The following is a 17,538-nucleotide window of genomic DNA, read 5'->3' on the forward strand; positions in this document are numbered from 1 at the left end:
ACTAAAATTATAATTATGGAAATTATGTAGCAACAGAAGAACTAGTTAGGATAATATTCAGTGCAAGAAAAAATTAAAATACCCATTTGTGTCCATACTGTGATTCTAGATATATACCTGAACTTGAAGGTAACAAGAAAAATTGCAACACTTGATGAGTGGGGTTAAGTGATGGATGATTTTTTTCTTTCTTTAGGAGTTTTAGTATTACCTATTTTATGTGGTAAATTAAAATTGGGTGGAAAAAAAGTACTTCCCTCGCATTAGGCAGGTTTGTCTTTCACCAAATCAAATGGCTTTTAGTGAATCTTATATAGGTTAGTCTTCTTTCAAACTCAAAGTCCTCTGACGAAAGGTTTGTTTTGAGAAATAGGGGCATGCCGACACACTCAAGTTTTTCTTCTGTTCTAAGTGTTCAGACACTGAGTGGAATTGACCTTACAAGGAGAAATTGTTATTGGCTCAACTTTCTCCTTAAGAATCTATTTGTCCCCCACCCCCATACACACAAATATTGTTCATTATAGGTATGAGACAAAGCAGTTATACACCCCAGGTTCTTTGTTGCTATTCATGACATAGCATGGTAACAAAATACTTAATAGTTTTTTCTTAGAGTACATTCCACTAAAACCTAGTTTAACATTCTTGTCTGACTTGTTTGATAAGAGCAAGGACACAAAGGGGAAGGAAGAATGTTAAGATTTATCAAGCTAGGAGCACCAATACCTCATTTTATTTATTTGTTTAATTCCCAAGAACATGGTGATTTGTATATTTACAGTCTTAGCGCCATGGGATTTTATGAAGCTGGGTATCCACACTTTCCAGAAAAAGGGGTAATTGAGTTAAATTGTTCTTACTGTTGATTGTCATGGTTCTGGCTGTGGCTCTGCGTCAAAGCTGACAGCCTGACCTGTTCTCTTGGCAACAGGTCTCTGAAATAGACAAAGGTGTAAGTGAATCTTCAGAGGAAAAGACCAGATCTGGCTGCTCATGGCTGCCAGTCGTCTGGATGCACTTGGGCCTCCTTGTCTGAGCTGAGTTCCTAGCCTGTGACCAGATCAGATGGAAAATGGTCTAAAGTTTGTTGGTTTTAGCAGCTGCAAAGTAGCTCAGGGCCCCCAAGTTACTGGTGAAATTAAGGTGTATAATCTGGGGCCACCTTTGCAGAGCCTCAGGCTTCCCCTGTGGCCTTAAAGTGAGAGTTAAGATAGTTGGTGAGGGAGCCTGCGTGAGCTTTGAGTGACAAAGGAACACAGTCAGCTGTGCTCTGGGACAATGCATGAATATTCCATGGTTGGTCAACTTACTTGGCCCAGGGACAGGAGCGCCTACGGTGGCTGGCGAGGGCTTAAAGGCTGCCTTTTCTTGGAAGAGCTAGAAAGCAGGAAGATGGGTCCAGAGGTAGGAGGGAAGCTGGCAGTGCCAAGGCCTTAGAAATGGGTGTGGTGGGGGTAGAGACTGACTTCACCGTGCAGAGCAAGATCCAGCAGTGGCCTGTTAAAATATGGACCAGTTTCACCATAACTGGGGACTGGGGTAGAGGAGGAAGGCAGGTGATAGTGTGCAGCTCAGGAAGCACTGCAGACACAAGCCAAGTCAAAATCAGACACATCAAAGCCCAGCGCAGCTAGAAAGTGAGCAGCCCTCCGGCACTCAGGGCCGGTGACAGACCCCCAGCCCTGTTGAGGGCTCATCAGCGACGGCATAGCAATTCCTAGTCACCCGAGAACATGGGCTGGGGAGTGGGTATGTTCACTGTCCACCCACATGTCCTCTCCTCCTCCTCCATTACCTCATTGATGCACGTGTGGATTGGAATCTTCATCAGACAATTATCAGACACTAATACAAGGGAATGAACCCAGTGTGCAGGCAATAAGGAGGCCTTCAGTCCCCCTCTCTTCACATTAAATACCAAGTAGTCACTGTGGCTTTTCTCTGGGAGGGCTTTAAAAGCAAGGGATAAGGGGAGCTTGGGAGAAATTGTGAGATACAGAGGCATCTTTCCGGATAATGCAGACGTTGCAGACATCAGCCTTCCTCAAGTCTCTTGAACCCAAGGAGCACTTCCCTCCTCCCTCGTGCCCTCAAGAACTGTCTTCTCAGTTGTGATCTGTAAACAGTCTTCCTCCAGCCCACAAAAGTGCTTGGTATGAACTCAGGTTCCCAAGTCCCATTCCGTGTCTTTTTCTTTTTTTAATGTTTATTTATTTGTATTGAGAGAGAGAGTGAGAGATAGCATGGGTAGGGGGAGTGGGGGGGGGAGAGACAGAGAAAGGGAATCACAAGTAGGCTCCATGTTGTCAGCACAGAGCCTGACATGGGGCTTGATCCCACGAACTGTGAGATCATGACCTGAGTGGAAATCTAGAGTGGGACATTTAGCCAACTGAGGCCCCCAGGCACCCCTAGTCCAAGTCTTTTGAATGAAAATCTCTGAAGAGGGTTCCAGGCATTTGCCTTTATGACAAAGTCTCTCCAGATATTTTTTTATGCACTCTAAAGTTTGAGAAATACTCTCTAAAAATTAAATTCATGCAATAAGCCCTACAGCCAACAAGGAAGAAACAGTGAGTCATTGCGTGAGAGAAATGAGAATTTAAGGACAGTGATAGGGAGAGTGTCATAGAGGCCATTCAGGAGGGCAGGAAAACACTTAAGAGAAGGCTGCTTCATTTTGGGGGCACCAATCAACTTTGTAGAGAGCTGTCTATGACCCTGCCTATAGTCAGACAAGGCAGCCGCAATATGCCACATTTAAAGAAACTACCAAAAAGCAGGCCAGCATCAGGAACTTTTTCTAAAAAGTCCAGTTGTGTGGTCAGTTCCATGGCCCAGGCTCCCTCTCTTACGTCACCTAAATAGACAGTCTCGTTTCTAGAACATCACGGTAACAAATGCCCCTGTACCATACCGAAACTTGGGGTATGGAGGAAGAAAACATCTCACCTTTGTTCTTTTCTGTTAAGAAGAAACAAAGGAGGCAATACAACGATAGACATAAAAAAATTTTAAGGGGAGGGGCACCTGGGTGGCTCAGTGGCTCAGTGGTTAAGCGTGCGGCTCTCAATCTCAGCTCAGGTCTTGATCTCAGCGTTGTGAGTTTGAGCCCCGTGTTGGGCTCTGTGGTGGGCATGAAGCCTAACAATAATAAGAGGGAAGAGTTCCCTGTGGAAATCTCACTGACTAGAATGACTCATGCCCAAAGAGGTGCTGGTAACCAGCTTTGTTTTGTAGCGCAGCCCGGGCGTGGCAACATCCCAGGAACTGCCCGGAGGCTTTGAGAACCTTTTAGGGAAGGTGGCAGATCCAGGCAAAGCTGCTTTTCTCCCACGCGGCTGGGGAAGGGGCGATGACAAAACGCACTAGAACCAGAAGTGACTTTCCAAGTTAAAATGTAAAAGTCTGGCACTTGTGGGGGTGAGCACTGGGTGTTATGTGGAAACCAACTTGACAATAAACTATTAAAAAAAAAATGTAAAAGTCTGATACTAACTTGGGTATTGTTCTTCACCCAAACAGAAATGGCCCGAAAGCACATAGATAAAGGTGAAGAAAGGCCTGCAATTAATTTTTATAAACAACTGGGCTGAGAGATAAATACCAGATCCCCCTCTGGATTTCTGTAGTTTCATAAAAAAATACGGGCGCTTCATAATTTCTTTAAATCTGATACTGCCTGCCACTGTGCTGACCACCAAAAGAAATTTGTTCCCAGGTGTCTTCTGGCCCGGAGCACCTCCAAGAGGCGCATGACCTTTCCCCAGCCTGAAGACGGTTGACTGCTAAATGTCTGTGGTTGCGGGGTGAAGGAATAACCCAGGCCCTTTCAGGGAGCTAGAGGAAGCCCCGGATGATGTTGCTGCTGCACTGGCATGGAGGCCTCCTCGCCCCCCTCTCTTCGCCAGAGTGCAGTATGTGTAGGCAGCTCAGCTGTGGACCCGATGGGATTGGTTCCTCACAGGCTTTGCTCCGGAGATCCTGCTGAAATATTAGATCCTGCCAAAATATTTCTTTAATGTCGAAAGCAAGATTTGGCTTAGCGCTGTAGGTAATCTGATCAGAATGACCTGAGCGAGAAATAATCATATTTCTAATTTTACTTCCTTAAAATCTAAGAATTAATCCTAGGGAGAATATGAGGTTAAATTTGTATTTCCTTGAGGACATGCACGCGTGCACACACACACACAGCATCATTAAACAGATTTGTCTTTTGTCTTTAAGAGACAGGGTAAGAGCTTAGGAAAGTCTGTGCATCAAGTAGTAGATTTCCATTTCTTGCGTCTGACCTACAGTAAGCCTATTGTTTTCTTCCACAGGTATATTACAACACGGATGATGAACGAGAAGGGTAAGACACTCTGTTCTTTCACTTTGCACCCAAAGTCAGTTCATGTCAGTAGAAATGGCTCTCAGAGCACAGGATAACCATGGGCTCAGCGCTGAGAAAGCCTTGACCCTGAGCACAGAGAGGATGGCTGGAAAATGTTGTTCTCCTAAGCCTTTCTTTATCTCTCTCCTTCCCATGACCTGCCTTTGAATAACCAGCTATTTTTCTAAGTGGCACATCTCTTTGATTATACCTTTTCACCAATAATTCAGTTCCTGAAATCTTTTGCCCCAACACAAGATCAAGGTGAGCTTGAGGTGGGAGCCAGGGAGGCAGCCTGCCCTACTGAGTACTGGGGTCCCCACATGTACCTCCTGAAGCCCTCACTCTGGGAAGTGGGGCTAGTGGGTTAGTGGTGAGGCTGGTGTGAATGAAGCTGGGGAGGCTGAAGACTTAGTCACTATCCATGGGATTGTCAGTAAGAGAGGGCTTACATGGGGTCACTAAGACTCCCAGCTGTCTTGCACATCAAGTCTCTGCATAGTTCTTTCTAGGCATTTACTCATTTTATAGACTCTAGAATATTCGAGACAAAAAGGAAACTTCAAGGTCACTTAGCTGACCCTCTCTCCTAGGCAGTGTAACAGAGTATATACCGCATTAAATTTTTTTTTAAATGTTTATTATTTTTGAGACAGAGACAGAGCTTGAGCAGGGGGAGAGAGAGAGAGGAGACTGTGTCTGAAGCAGGCTCCAGGTTCCAGGCTCTGAGCTGTCAGCACAGAGCCCGATGCCCGACTCGAACTAGCGAACTAGTGAGCCATGAGATCATGATCTCAGCTGAAGTTGGATGCTTAACCAACTGAGCCACCCAGGCACTCCAAATATACCTCATTTTTGATAGGTGGTCATCCAGCTTCTACTTGAATCCTCTCACTGTAAGATTGCTCATGTCACCATTGGACACCTGCAGCTCTCAGAAAGTTAGTTTGTCTACTGAACTTGTGTCTACTTTTTTTGACTTCTACCCATTGGCTCTAGTTCTCGCTAGATAAGCCTCATGCTTTCCTCCTCAAACATAGTTTTACATTTCAGCAGCCCTACTCCAGGGACACCACCAAATTTAATGGTTTCCTTCGAACTGGCTCTCAGAAATAAACCTCTGTTCTCAACCACATGAGCTGGAGATTATATTGGGATCGTTTCTTGTGGCCCAGACCCAATTTTTCTCTTAAAGCAACCCAGAACCACATTCATCTTTCAGTATCTATGTTGCATTACATATATACAACTAAAATCTTGGTTTGCCTTTTGTATGTATAACTAAAATCTCTAGGTCATTTTCTTTAGAGCTTCCCTATGCTTATGCAATTTATATATTTACTTATAAAATATTTCAAGGTGAAGTAAGTGGGGCAGATATTGCTGCGTTCATTTTTTAGAGCAGAGTTTGGCAGACTATAACCTGAGGACCAAATCAACCCGTGACCTCTTTTTGTATTATCTCCAAACATTTTTTAAATGGGAAAAAAATCCAAAAGAAGAATATTGTGTGGCATGTGAAAATTGTCTGAGATTCAAGTGTCCACTAAGTCTAATTGGAACACAGCCATGTTAATTCCTTTAGGTCTTATCTGTGGCCGCCTGGTGGCCACACCAGTAGAACTGAGTAGCTCCAACACGACAGAGATCCAGGTAGGAAAGCTACAATGCTTACGAATCTGGCCCTTTACAGAAAATGTGTGCCACCCTCTGGCCTAAAGGGTAAAGAATCTCAAAGGAGTCATTCCCCAGCTGGTTAGAAGCTGAACCTTGTCCAGGATCTGACCTCTAAATTCTGAGTTCTGAATTTGATAAATACCAAATTAGATTGTTCTTTTTATCTTGGCACATAGGTAATACTTTCACCGCGGCTGGAATGAACAGAAAGATTAGCACTATCGATTCTAATCTGTTACTCACATATTTTACAAGGGACAGTGTGGCGTCATGGAAAGAACAGGGACTCTGAGCTTAAAGAAGCCCACATTCTACCCCTGGGCTGTTGCTTCCCAGAGGGAGGCCTGGGGCTGGCTCCTTGATCTCTGGGCTTTACTTTCCTCAGCCAGAACATGAGGGATTTGTAGGAGGTGATCTTCCAGGTCTCATCGGACACTAACATTCTTCTCTTCTCATGGGAAAAGTTAGCCTGCTAAGTGACAAATGTCTGAGACCCAAGTGCTGCTTCATGCACAGCCCTTACCTGAGAGTCTACCTCAGTCTACATGGTCCTTCCTTGCAAGTTGGCAACATTTAGGTGGCCAATTGACCCACTTCTAACTCATGTGGCTTGGCCTCTTGGTAAGAATTACCCTCTGTTATTGTGTAATCGTGAGGCCTGAGGCCCAAGTCTGTGTCTCTCATACATCTAATTAGAGTTTGGTTGAGCAATGTGGGTGGCCTTGGAGCCTCAGTTAATACAGAGTTGGTAGTTGGCTATTGTTATATGTAAAAGTAATAATTAACCGTCAGTGGCTGTGTTGGCTAGGCTCCGTACTAAGTGCTTTATATACATTGTCTCATTGAACACTCTCCACATTCCCATGAGGAAGGTGCTGTAATTACCTCCACCTTAGAATGAGCAAACTGGAACTTTGGAACTGAGAAACCTGTTCCAAGTCACATAGCGGGCAGTGGCAGCAGGCTGCACACCCCGGTCTAGCTGCTCTCCCCATGGCCTGCTTTTAGCCATCATGATTGTGTCCCATCCCCCAACCCTCTTAATTCTTGATCTGTAGCTGCCAAAGGCATAGAGATGGGCCCTTGCTGTGATAGCTTTCTGGTCTTGACAGAGGCACACCCTCAGCTCATCCTTTGGGGTACAGGACCCACATTCTGACAAGCCTGGATTGGTATACCTGGCAGAGGGGATCAGCTCACTGAGCCCCAGGGACTGTCGCCGCCCCTGGCACTTGCATCGCCTCCATCAGGGCTGTCTCTGGCCAGTTCTACACTCCTGCCAGGCGCAGTCAGTATGAAGGCATCTGATTAAGGGCAGCATTCTCACAGCCACCAGCGGGAAGAGGTCACGCAGCTGAGACACTCCAGAGCCCCTCCCCCAGCAGCTCTGAGGCCAGCGTGCTAGTCAGACACGACTCGTTCACAAGTAGAGCTTGTGGCCTGACGTGCTGGCAAACCTGAACATGATTAAAGAGGGACACCGGAGAAAATACTTACACAGAACAAAGAGAGGAACACTTGTCTGTTCCTGCCTCCTTGTCTGATGATAAATGATGGCTTGGGGTGACTTCTGGTGCTGAATTTGGGCGTCGACAGACCCCTACAGATTGGTTTTAGAGGCAGGGGGTATAGGTTAGATACAGACGCTTTGGGCACCACTTCTCAGCAGTAGACCTCCTTGTTGCACTTTGGCATCACCTGGGGAGTTGGAAAATAGGGGGATTTTTATTTAATTGGTGTGGGATGCAGCTTAGGTACAAAGATCCTTTTTTTTTTTTTTTTTAAGTTTATTTATTTTGAGAGAGAGAGAGAGAATCCATGCTATCAGCACAGAGCCCGACACAGAGATTGATCCCACAAACTGTGAGATCATGACCTGAGCTGAAATCAAGAGTCAGACACTTAACTGGCTGAGCCACCCACGCACCCTGGGATGGAGACCTTTTTAAAGTCCCCAGGGCATTCTAAAACTCAGCAGCATTTGAAAACCATGGCCCAGGAACCTGTTGGCCATGATTGGAATCAGGCTTTTACAAGCTCTGTAACTTAATATAACAACTGTTTGGAGTCTTACCTAAAAATAGCAAATAATAATACCTACCTGATAGGGACTTATAAGCATTAGTATCTCAAATGTCCTGGCATATGGAAAGTGCTTTCAAAAAACAAAAATCATGACTATTATTATTATTGTTAAGGTTCCTTTTCAGGCCCCCAATAAATGATACCTAATTGGGAAATGGAAGAGAGGGAATGAAGAAGAATGGAAAGAACAAGCCAGACAGGAAGAGTTTCCTGTGGAATACAGTCCTCTAGCCAGGATTCATGAACAGCATTTATGGGGAAGAGAGAAGGGCTTTAAACCCCCTGAAATCATATGTAAATTGCTATGCAAATGTCATGCACGGTGGGAAAGTCTATTCAGTTACTTCTGGGGATATGGTCTCTATCCACATCCGACCTTTAGTTCCTAGAAAACCCTTCTTGCCTTAATCTCTTGTTCACAGTCATCCCCATGGGACTGCCCCCTCTTCCTTCCTGCCGTGAGGTCCCTTCAAGTCCAGCAGCTCTGTCGCTTTCACACTGCATTTGGGGCATGGGAACCGTGGGCAAGTTGGGGCGGTCCTGTGCCTGGAGGACAGTGGTTTTCCTCTAAAAATCTTCCTTGATGCTGCCTAGGGTCCCCAGACCACAATCTTCTCCAAAACCTTCTCTTATCCCCTTGCTTATTCTCAAAGAGAAGACGCCCCATTGTATAATCTCCCCCAAAGACTGAAACTTGAGGAAAACGAAAGTCAGAAGAAGACAAAAGTTGGGCAGAGCAACCCTGTAGATTGGTCTCATACCAGCTCAGAGAGACAGCGCCCCAGAGGGACTTCACCTTCATGCCGAGTGTCGCCAGCACAGGGCCCTGACATTCCTCTTGCAGGAAGGAGAGTCCTTAGATGTTGCCAGACAAAACCACGAGCTTGGTCAGTGTGGCTGAGGAAAAAAAGGCAATTCTGGTAGTCATCTCCCATGAAAGCAAAAGCTTTGGGTAAAATTCAATACCCTTTGGCTTTTGGGGAAAATTAAAGATTATTAACCAATCACCAGGGATTGCATTTAATATTAAATTTAAAAAGTCATCACCCTATGTTCATCAGCACAAAATAAAATTCTTCTGGAATTCTGCACTACTATTTTTTTGAGAGATAGAAAGAGGGAGGGAGAGAAAGGGAAAGCACGAGCATGTGCGCAAGCTGGGAGGGCCAGAGGGAGAGGGAGAATCTTAAGCAGGCTCCATGCCCAGCTCCAAGCCCAAGGTGGGGCTAGATCCTGACCTGAATCAAAATCAAGAGTTAGAGGCTTACCCAACTGAGCCACCCAGACACCCCTGCACTACTTCTTTTAAAGGTGCAGTTTCTCAGGGATCTGAGTACTTTTCTTTGATAAGGTTCTCTTTGATAAGGGATGCTAAGCAAACCATGAAATGTAGGGCATGATAGGCTTTGTTTTACCACAAAAACATAAATATAAAGGTGATATTAAAAGCAGAGGGCAATTGGGGCGCTTGGGTGACTTAGCTGGTTAAGTGTCCAACTCTTGATTTTGGCTCAGGTCATGACCTCACAGTTTATGAGATTGAGCCCTGTGTCAGGCTCTGCACTGACAATGAGCCTGCTTGGGATTCTCTTTCTCTCCTATCTCTGCCCCCCCCCCCCCCATGTGCTTGTGTGCACGCTCTCTCACTCTTTCAAAGTAAATAAATAAATTTAAAAAATATTGAGGACAATTTCCTTAGTTTCCCAAAGAGGAGATTACTGATACTTGCTGTATTGATTTAATTAACCTACATTTAAAGAATAACATATAATTTAGAAATATCTGTCATATTTTATGAAACATTTTTATTCAAATTCTATTTTTATTTTTTTATTAAAATATTTTTTAAGTTTATTTATTTTGGGAGAGAGAGAGAGTGTGTGTGTGAACAGGGTAGGTGCAGAGAGAGAATCCCAACAGGCTTTTCACTGTCAGCACAGAGCCTGATACAGGGCTCAAACTCATGAACCATCAGATCATGACCTGAGCCGAGATCAAGAGCCCGAACCAACTGAGTCAAACAGATGCCTCTTCAGATCTTTATAATTCATTTTTGACATAGTGTCTTTCTCATCTAAAGTTAAGTTTTAGCTCATCTCACACTGTTTATCAAGGGAATTCTTTCCCATTACCATCAAAGTGGAGATATACTGCTTTTTTAAATCCATATATATGAGATTGTCCTTGGAAATGTTATCCCAAGCCACAGATTGATTCTCATAACATTAGAAATAGTTACACAAGTGACCACTATTGTGTTGCCTCCCATTTTCAACTCTGTTTTTAATTAAAATTTTTATTTCAAGGTAATGGCAGATCTATATGTGGTTGTAAGAAGCTCGCCTGCTTTTTGATTGATGTATTTTAATTTTTTACTGTTAGATATTGAATTAAAAAACCCACCCAGTAGTACTCAAATCTGTATTGGATAGGCAAGGGGAGTTTTAAAAAAATATTTAATATATTTTCATCAGTTTCTTACATTAAGTACCAGTTATTCATGCCTGTATACTAGTTTACTGTTTTGCAAACTAGAAGATTTAAACTAAAAACTCCTTTTATAAATTTAACCTATATTTACCCTTTCCACTGCTCTTCAGTTCTTCCTCGATTTCTCTGTTTTGCCTTGGGGTTTTTTTGCCTGGTGCCTGAAGAATTCTGTTTAATATTTTTGTTGTGGTTGAGCTTTTGGCAAAGAATTCTCTCATATTGTTTGTTCGTTGTTTGTTTGTTGTAAGTGCTTTTCTTTCACAGTCACTTTTGGAGGATAGTTTTGCTAGATACCAAATTCCAGGTTGTCAGTTACTTTCTTTCAGTTTTAGTTCCCAGAAGTTACTTGTCTGTCTTATTGTTGCTATTTCACATGTAGGTGTCCATCCTTCCCTTCCTTCCTTCCTTGCTTCCTCACTTCCTTCCTTCTTCCTTCCCCTTTTCCTTCCTTCCCTTTCTTATTGTTTGAGGAGGCTGCTTTAAAATGTTTCTGGCATTTTCATTAAGAAGTTCCTACATGGAGGTTTTCTTTACTTTTTTCCTGCTTGGTGTTTTATAGCACTTCTTGAATCTGTGGGTTGATGTTTTTCATCAATTTGGGAACATTGTTGGCTTTTCTCTCTTCAAATAGAGCTTCTTTTGTGTTTCCTCTCTCCACTCTTTTGAGATTTTAAATGTGTATTAGAACTTTTTCTTGTATCCCTAAGCTTTTTATGTGCTTTTCTCAAACATCCATCTTCTTTGCTCACCAAGCATCAGCCTGCATATTTTCTATTGATCTAACTTTCAACTCTGTTATATTCATCTATTGAGTTCTTAATTTCAATTATTGATTGTCCTTTTTAGTTCTAGGATTTCCACTCAATTGGTTTCTTTATTTTATTTTATTTTATTTTTTAATTTTTTTAAATGTTTTTATTTATTTCTAGGAGAGAGGAAGACAGCGTGAACAGGGGAGGGTCAGAGAGAGAGGTAGTCACAGACTGAAACAGGCTCCAGGCTCCGAGCTGGCAGTCAGCACAGAGCCCGATGCGGGGCTCGAACCCACGAACCGCGAGATCATGACCCAAGCGAAAATCGGGCACTTAACCGACTAAGCCACCCAGGCGCCCCGGGTTTCTTTATTTTAATAGAGTCCAGCTCTCTATGTTTTATCATTTATTTTCATAAACACAATAATCACATTTATTTTAAAGCTCAAATCTGGTAACTCAGATAATAATATGCTAGAAGTGTGTTTTTTGTGGGCCTATTTCTGTTGTCTGTTTTTCCCTTGCTCCTGTTTATTAGTATATTTGATAAGCATTTGTTGGATGATGAACATGTAAAAATGATGGAAGATCTGGATGATCATGTTTTTCTCTTGTGAAAGTTTTCCTTGCCCTCTGGTGTACAGCCAGAGTGAATGCAGATCACTATACCCAAGTCAGAGCAGAACTGACCCTAAGCTGGATTGCAGTTTGTATTAGCCTCAGACTACCTCTAATTCATCCTAACTCCTAGACTGTAGCTCTGAGGAACTTTCTATGGGCCTTCCTTCTTGGTGGGGTGTGAAATCCAATTTTTGCCTCTTTAGCATGGGGAGACTACCCAAACATCCTCTATAATTTCCAAGAGTTTTCTGCTTAATATCTTAGTCTCTTGTCCCATGCAGTTTAGGGACTTGGCAAATACCTCGGAAGGAATACTACATTGTCCGGCTCACTTCTCTGTGCTTCCTTATTCTCTGGAAATTTTCCCATAAGCCCTAGATCTCTCTGCAGCACCAAATACCGATTTCTGTTTCTCTTACTCCATAAGATTGCCACATAAGATTATGTATGTGCCTTTGTCCCTGTGTTTATGCCTCTGCTCAGATTATCACCCTCTGCTCCCAGTTGAGAACTGGCAAATGCTCTGAGGGGACAGTGGCTCACTGATCACCAGCTCACCTCTCTGTGTTTTCTTCCCTGAAATCTCTGCTCCTGAAGCGCTGGCTATCCCACCAGCAGTGTCCAGTACCTTCAAGAGGTCTTCTGTTCGTTTTTTAAATTTTATACAGTTTCATATTGTCCTTGGCTAGAACATTGGCTTGCCACAAGCCACAGCATCTTATCAGAAACAGGAACATCTGTGTTTCCTCTTCAAATAATCATTCTGGGGCCTACTGACCTAGTTATTTCTTACTTGGCATTTCTGAGCTCGTAACTACAGCAATCATTATGAAATCTATGTGTGGGTTTTGTTTGTTTGTGTGGCTAATTCTGTCCAACAAGTTCTGTCACTACCCCAAACTAGTATTGACTAAAGTCCTTTGGGGATGATTACCCAACGAGTAATTTGTTATTGAAGTCAATTGAGATCCTACTCCCTACTGTGGGAGACATTGTCAGGACTTGAACATAAGAGGGCCTCCTCTTATTTTCTGAGGGGAGGAAGCTCATTTGATTTGAGGCAGACATGGTCATTAGCACATATAGACCAGAAGCAGTGAAATAGACAAACCACGTCTCTGTGGTGGCTGCAACTCATTTCTGCACTTTATTTCTCTGCCGCCTCACTAGGGGCAAATGGCTAATGCATCGCAGTTTGGCAGGTATGGCCAGAGGCCCAGGCCTCAGACCTGAACCCCTTCCCAAATATTTTCTAATGAGACATAGCAGTTCTTTGTTTGTACCTCAGAGACTTTCTTTCCCTGAGATTGACCCCACAAGGCGATGGCTTCGTGTGCTGCTAGACTTGGCGTCACTCCACACATTAGCCACACATTTGCCAGTGAGATAGAGGTTGATGTCAGAGAAAGCACCTTCTCCTGTTTCTCTGGTCCTTCAGTGGTACAATACAGTATAATTGGACAAGGCATGAGGAGACCTGGAATTTGTGTCTTTTCGCCTATTAAGTTGGTCTGTCATACCTGGCCCTCTTTTCTTGCCTTTGAAAATAAATGAAACATTTGAATCCAGACCACACAAACTAGATTGACTCCTGTTGGGTGTATTGATTTGAAAGTGTGAAACATCATTTTTCTGAACTCCCAAGAGACATGTGGTTTATCCAAGATGTTATTTTGATGGCAGAGTTTGTCGTGGTTCAGAATTGGGTGCTATCAAAAGTCAGCAGAACTGGAGAAACATAAATAGATCTTGCTTGGTGAGAGAAAGAAAATCACTGGTTTAGGAGCCCTCACACAGCAGGAGAGCATGTCTGGTGATATTTCAGGCTGTGTACCTGTTATTAAATATCACCAGACTGGAGCTGTGTGGTTCGACTTTTAATCTTCTGTTCCCAAGGTCATGGTCACTCCATTTCCAAGACAATGGAATAACATGACCTGCTTTTATGATAATGGAGTGAGGTGAAGGCAGAGGGAACAGTGCCTTAACAGTTTATTACTAATGTGAAATGGGACTTGAGTTTGAGTTTTCCCTCTAGTTGTGTTCACCATTTGACTTACTAGGGAAAAAAAGAGAACGTCAACTCTTCATATCAATTTCCCATACCTTCGCTCATCATCACCTCAGACTTACCGAGTACCTTTATCAGTTGTCCCTCCAAGCTGCATTCTCTAAACAGTCTGTTTTACTTGTTAGCTGCATCTCCCTGTACTTATGCACACTGAACCTGAGTTTTAAAATAGGGATAAGATTAACCCTTGCCCTGGCTGGCTCACACAGGTTCATGAGACCTAATTGACCAAGAAGATGAAAAGTATTTTATAAAATGGGAAGTTATTTTTAAAAATTGATAGGCCTTTTGGGGACACCTAGAGTATAAGATGATAAACTAAAGCATTGTTGGCTTAATAGTTTAAACTATTAGAGTTAATAGAAATACTTACTGAGCTATCCATACTTTTGTGCCTTGGCCTCTTTGTACCCCCTCGGCTTGACTTGAGAACCAATAAATAGCTTTTTAATGACAGCGATGCCAATGGGGAGTTGCCTTTGAATCAGGGGTTTGTATTATCTTCGAAGTTTGGTATTGATGCTATAACAAAATACCATAAACCGGGTGGCTTAAACAACAGAAGTGTGTTCTGGAGGCTAGACGTTAGACGTCTGAGATCAGGTGCCTGTACGGTTGGTGTCTGGTGAGAACCCTCTTCTGGCTTACAGATGGCCCTCTTCTTGCTGTGTCTTCGCATGGCTGTTCTTTCTTATTAAGATGTTAATCCCATCATAGGGGCTCCACCTTCATGTTAATTACCTTTCAAGGCCCCGCCCCTGAATATCATCTTACTGGAGAGTGGGGCTTCAGCATATGAATTTGGGAGGGCAAACACCTGCAGCCCACAGTACTCAGCATCACTGACTTCTCTTCAGTGACAGCTGTCCTTCTAATATCCATTCCTCTCACAGAGCTCTCCCCTCCCTTAGACCAGCATGGACAGGAACTTTGGGAGGAAATGCAGAAGCACCAGCACTGGCTCCGGTGGGGACATGTGGGGACCCAGCACCATACAGGATCCAGGGAGCACTGAAATCCCCCTCCCGAAAGGGCAGAAAGGGCTGGGCAGCCAAGGTCTGGGTCTTGAGAGAGCTTCCGTCCCTGCAGTCCCATCTGCTCCAACCAGATGGAGCCATAGAAGAGCAGGAAGTCAGGGCAGCCTCAGAACTGACAGCCAGCTGGGGTGAGCCTGTCCCATCTCCAGAGGTCCCCACTGTGCCCTCAGGGGCTGGCAAGAAAGTGCAGGACACTCAGGCCCTAGCTAGATGGGAGGGGTTGATAACTTGGAGATCACCAAGACCCCAGGGCTCACTCCTGCTCTCCTCACCCCAGCCTCGATCTTTTGAGCAGGAAGGGAGTTAGGTGCAGGATGGAGTGGCCAAAACCCAGAGGGCTCATCTTGGTGGATCCATCCTCAGCAGTGAGGAGTAGGTCTTTGGTCCATACCCTAAAGACACGGGTATGTATGTTCTGCCCCGGACAGAGATGGCTTGGGACCTGTAGGGGAGGAGGGAGGTTGCTGAGTGGATCCAGTTGCGGAAAACTAAGGATAGTGTAAACAAAAGAAAAAGATAGCACCAGACACACACATGAACCTTTCTTGTGGCCCCCTGCCTGCTTTACTTAACAGTTTCTGCCCATCTTTTCCAGCAGCAGCGTCCTTGTCAAACGGATGTTCAGGCCCATGGAAGAGGAGTTTGGTCCAGCACCTTCTAAGCAGATGAAAGAAGAAGGGATGAAGCGAGGTATCTCCCCACTGGCATTGCCAAGGTTACCCACCCTCCCATCTCAAAGGGTGGGGGCTCTTCACAGAGACGACTGTGCAGCCCCGCCCAGGCCCTGTGGTTCAGGGCTGGCCTGGGGATTGTTTGTCGACACAGGAAAGTCCACGGTCTTTTCCTTCATTTCGGTCCTGTCCTTTTAAGCACCGTAAGCAAACATTTCTTTCTGGGCACCATCTCTGCCCTTTGCCTTGGGAGAAATGTAATGAGTATACTGACTCAGGCAGCAGTGAGATCCGAGGTTAAAAAGAAACTTGTGCTGCGTATGTGACAATAGCATCTCATAAGAATCATTCTGTAGATGCAAACGATTAATCTCGTACAAATAAATGAGCCTCTTTTCTGACCTCACAACTTACTCGCTTTCTCTCGGTCAAGGATCTTACTCCGCTTTCATCAACAGAGTAAGAAACAAAGGGCGAGTGCGTCCATGTCTTGTTCAGCATGTCGATGCTCTACGTGACTCACTGGCCTTCCTTAGAGCAAGAGGGCGGCGTGGGAAATGGCCGTCCCCCCTCCCCCCATGTCCTGCTGTAGCCAATACCAAGAGCTTCCAGAGCCTTAGACACACAGGACTGGAATTTCAGTGAGTCAGGCCCAGGTTAAATATGTTCACCATCTACACAGGCCCGAGGTGTCTATTAATGAGACATTTTATTTTTTTTCTATTTGCTGTAACGGGATTTGCATAATAGCCAAGAGCCTCCCCTCTGTAGCCTTCCCCAGCCCGTCAGAGTTGTTATGACCTTGGGGAGAGCCTTTGCTCCTTCAAATCCTCATTTGGAAAACGGGAGTTCCTGCCCATAGAGTCGCGGTGAGGACTGATAGACTTTAATGTATGTAAAACACTTAACTCAGGTGCCTAGCACATAGTAAAGCACCCTGTTCACTATTACAGCTGTGAGTTTTATTCTTAGGTCTGGATCTAGTTACCGTCTCTTCATTGTGAATAAGTCATTAGTGTTTCAAAATGGAAAGAGCATAAATACCTGTGTGGTGATAATTACCTTAGCAACATTTAAACCTTTAAAGGACTGTTTAAAGGACCTTTCACAGGCTTACCGTCAAAAGTTCAAGTGCATTTTGAGCTCCATCCCTGCATGCCTTTCATATCGCATACTTCAGAATGAAGGCAGAATTATCTGGAAACCAAGAATCCCACAGGCGAAAGTAATTGTAGCTTCCAGCCATATTTAGTGCGTGCTGGCTAGTCCAATGGATGTGTTTTTCTGATTATTTTGAGATTGTGAAGTCAGTACAAAAATTGCCGCTGGGAATTTCATTGGGCTGTGACAAAAAGCATGTCTGTGGCCTTCGAAACCTCTAAAATGTAGAGACACATGAGGGCGCTGCAACCCACCAGTGATAGAGAAAATGTCCTGGGAGTGGCTTTTCTTTGGAAACAGGACAGTGGAGTTACTGAGTCCCTCGCCTGGAGCTTCCAGTCGGAGCTGGTCTTCAATAAACAGGAGGAATCAGGGTCAGTGATGGTTGCTATTGTGTATTCCTTGGAAGTTCTCCAGGAGAGAAAATGATCGTAATTATCACCAGTGCCATTCTTTGTCGTTCTGCCTCGGTAGCTCCTTCTCTGGGTGGCTCTATGGGAGCCTGCCGCTGTGGCCCGCTGCCTCTCTGTAGTGTCTGGGATGCAAGACGGTCGTTACTGCTGTCATTAGTGGAGTTGATGATTTGAGTGTC

General features: G+C 44.3%; 1 protein-coding gene across 3 annotated transcripts in view; it reads left to right on the top strand.

The window, feature by feature from the left end:
* Positions 1-17,538, top strand: part of GRHL2 (grainyhead like transcription factor 2) — a 170,802-nt gene that overhangs the window by 137,380 nt on the left and 15,884 nt on the right. For 2 of the 3 annotated variants that reach the window (XM_039233823.1, XM_039233825.1), the window contains exons 12-13: positions 4,329-4,360; positions 15,710-15,804. In XM_039233823.1, coding sequence (XP_039089754.1) covers positions 4,329-4,360; positions 15,710-15,804 — 127 coding nt within the window. The remainder of the gene's footprint in view (positions 1-4,328; positions 4,361-15,709; positions 15,805-17,538) is intronic. The other variant, XM_039233824.1, reaches the window with a different exon arrangement.

This window comes from Hyaena hyaena, unplaced genomic scaffold (assembly GCF_003009895.1).
Source record: "Hyaena hyaena isolate Hyena2069 unplaced genomic scaffold, ASM300989v1 scaffold_79, whole genome shotgun sequence".
NCBI classification, from domain to species: domain Eukaryota; kingdom Metazoa; phylum Chordata; class Mammalia; order Carnivora; family Hyaenidae; genus Hyaena; species Hyaena hyaena.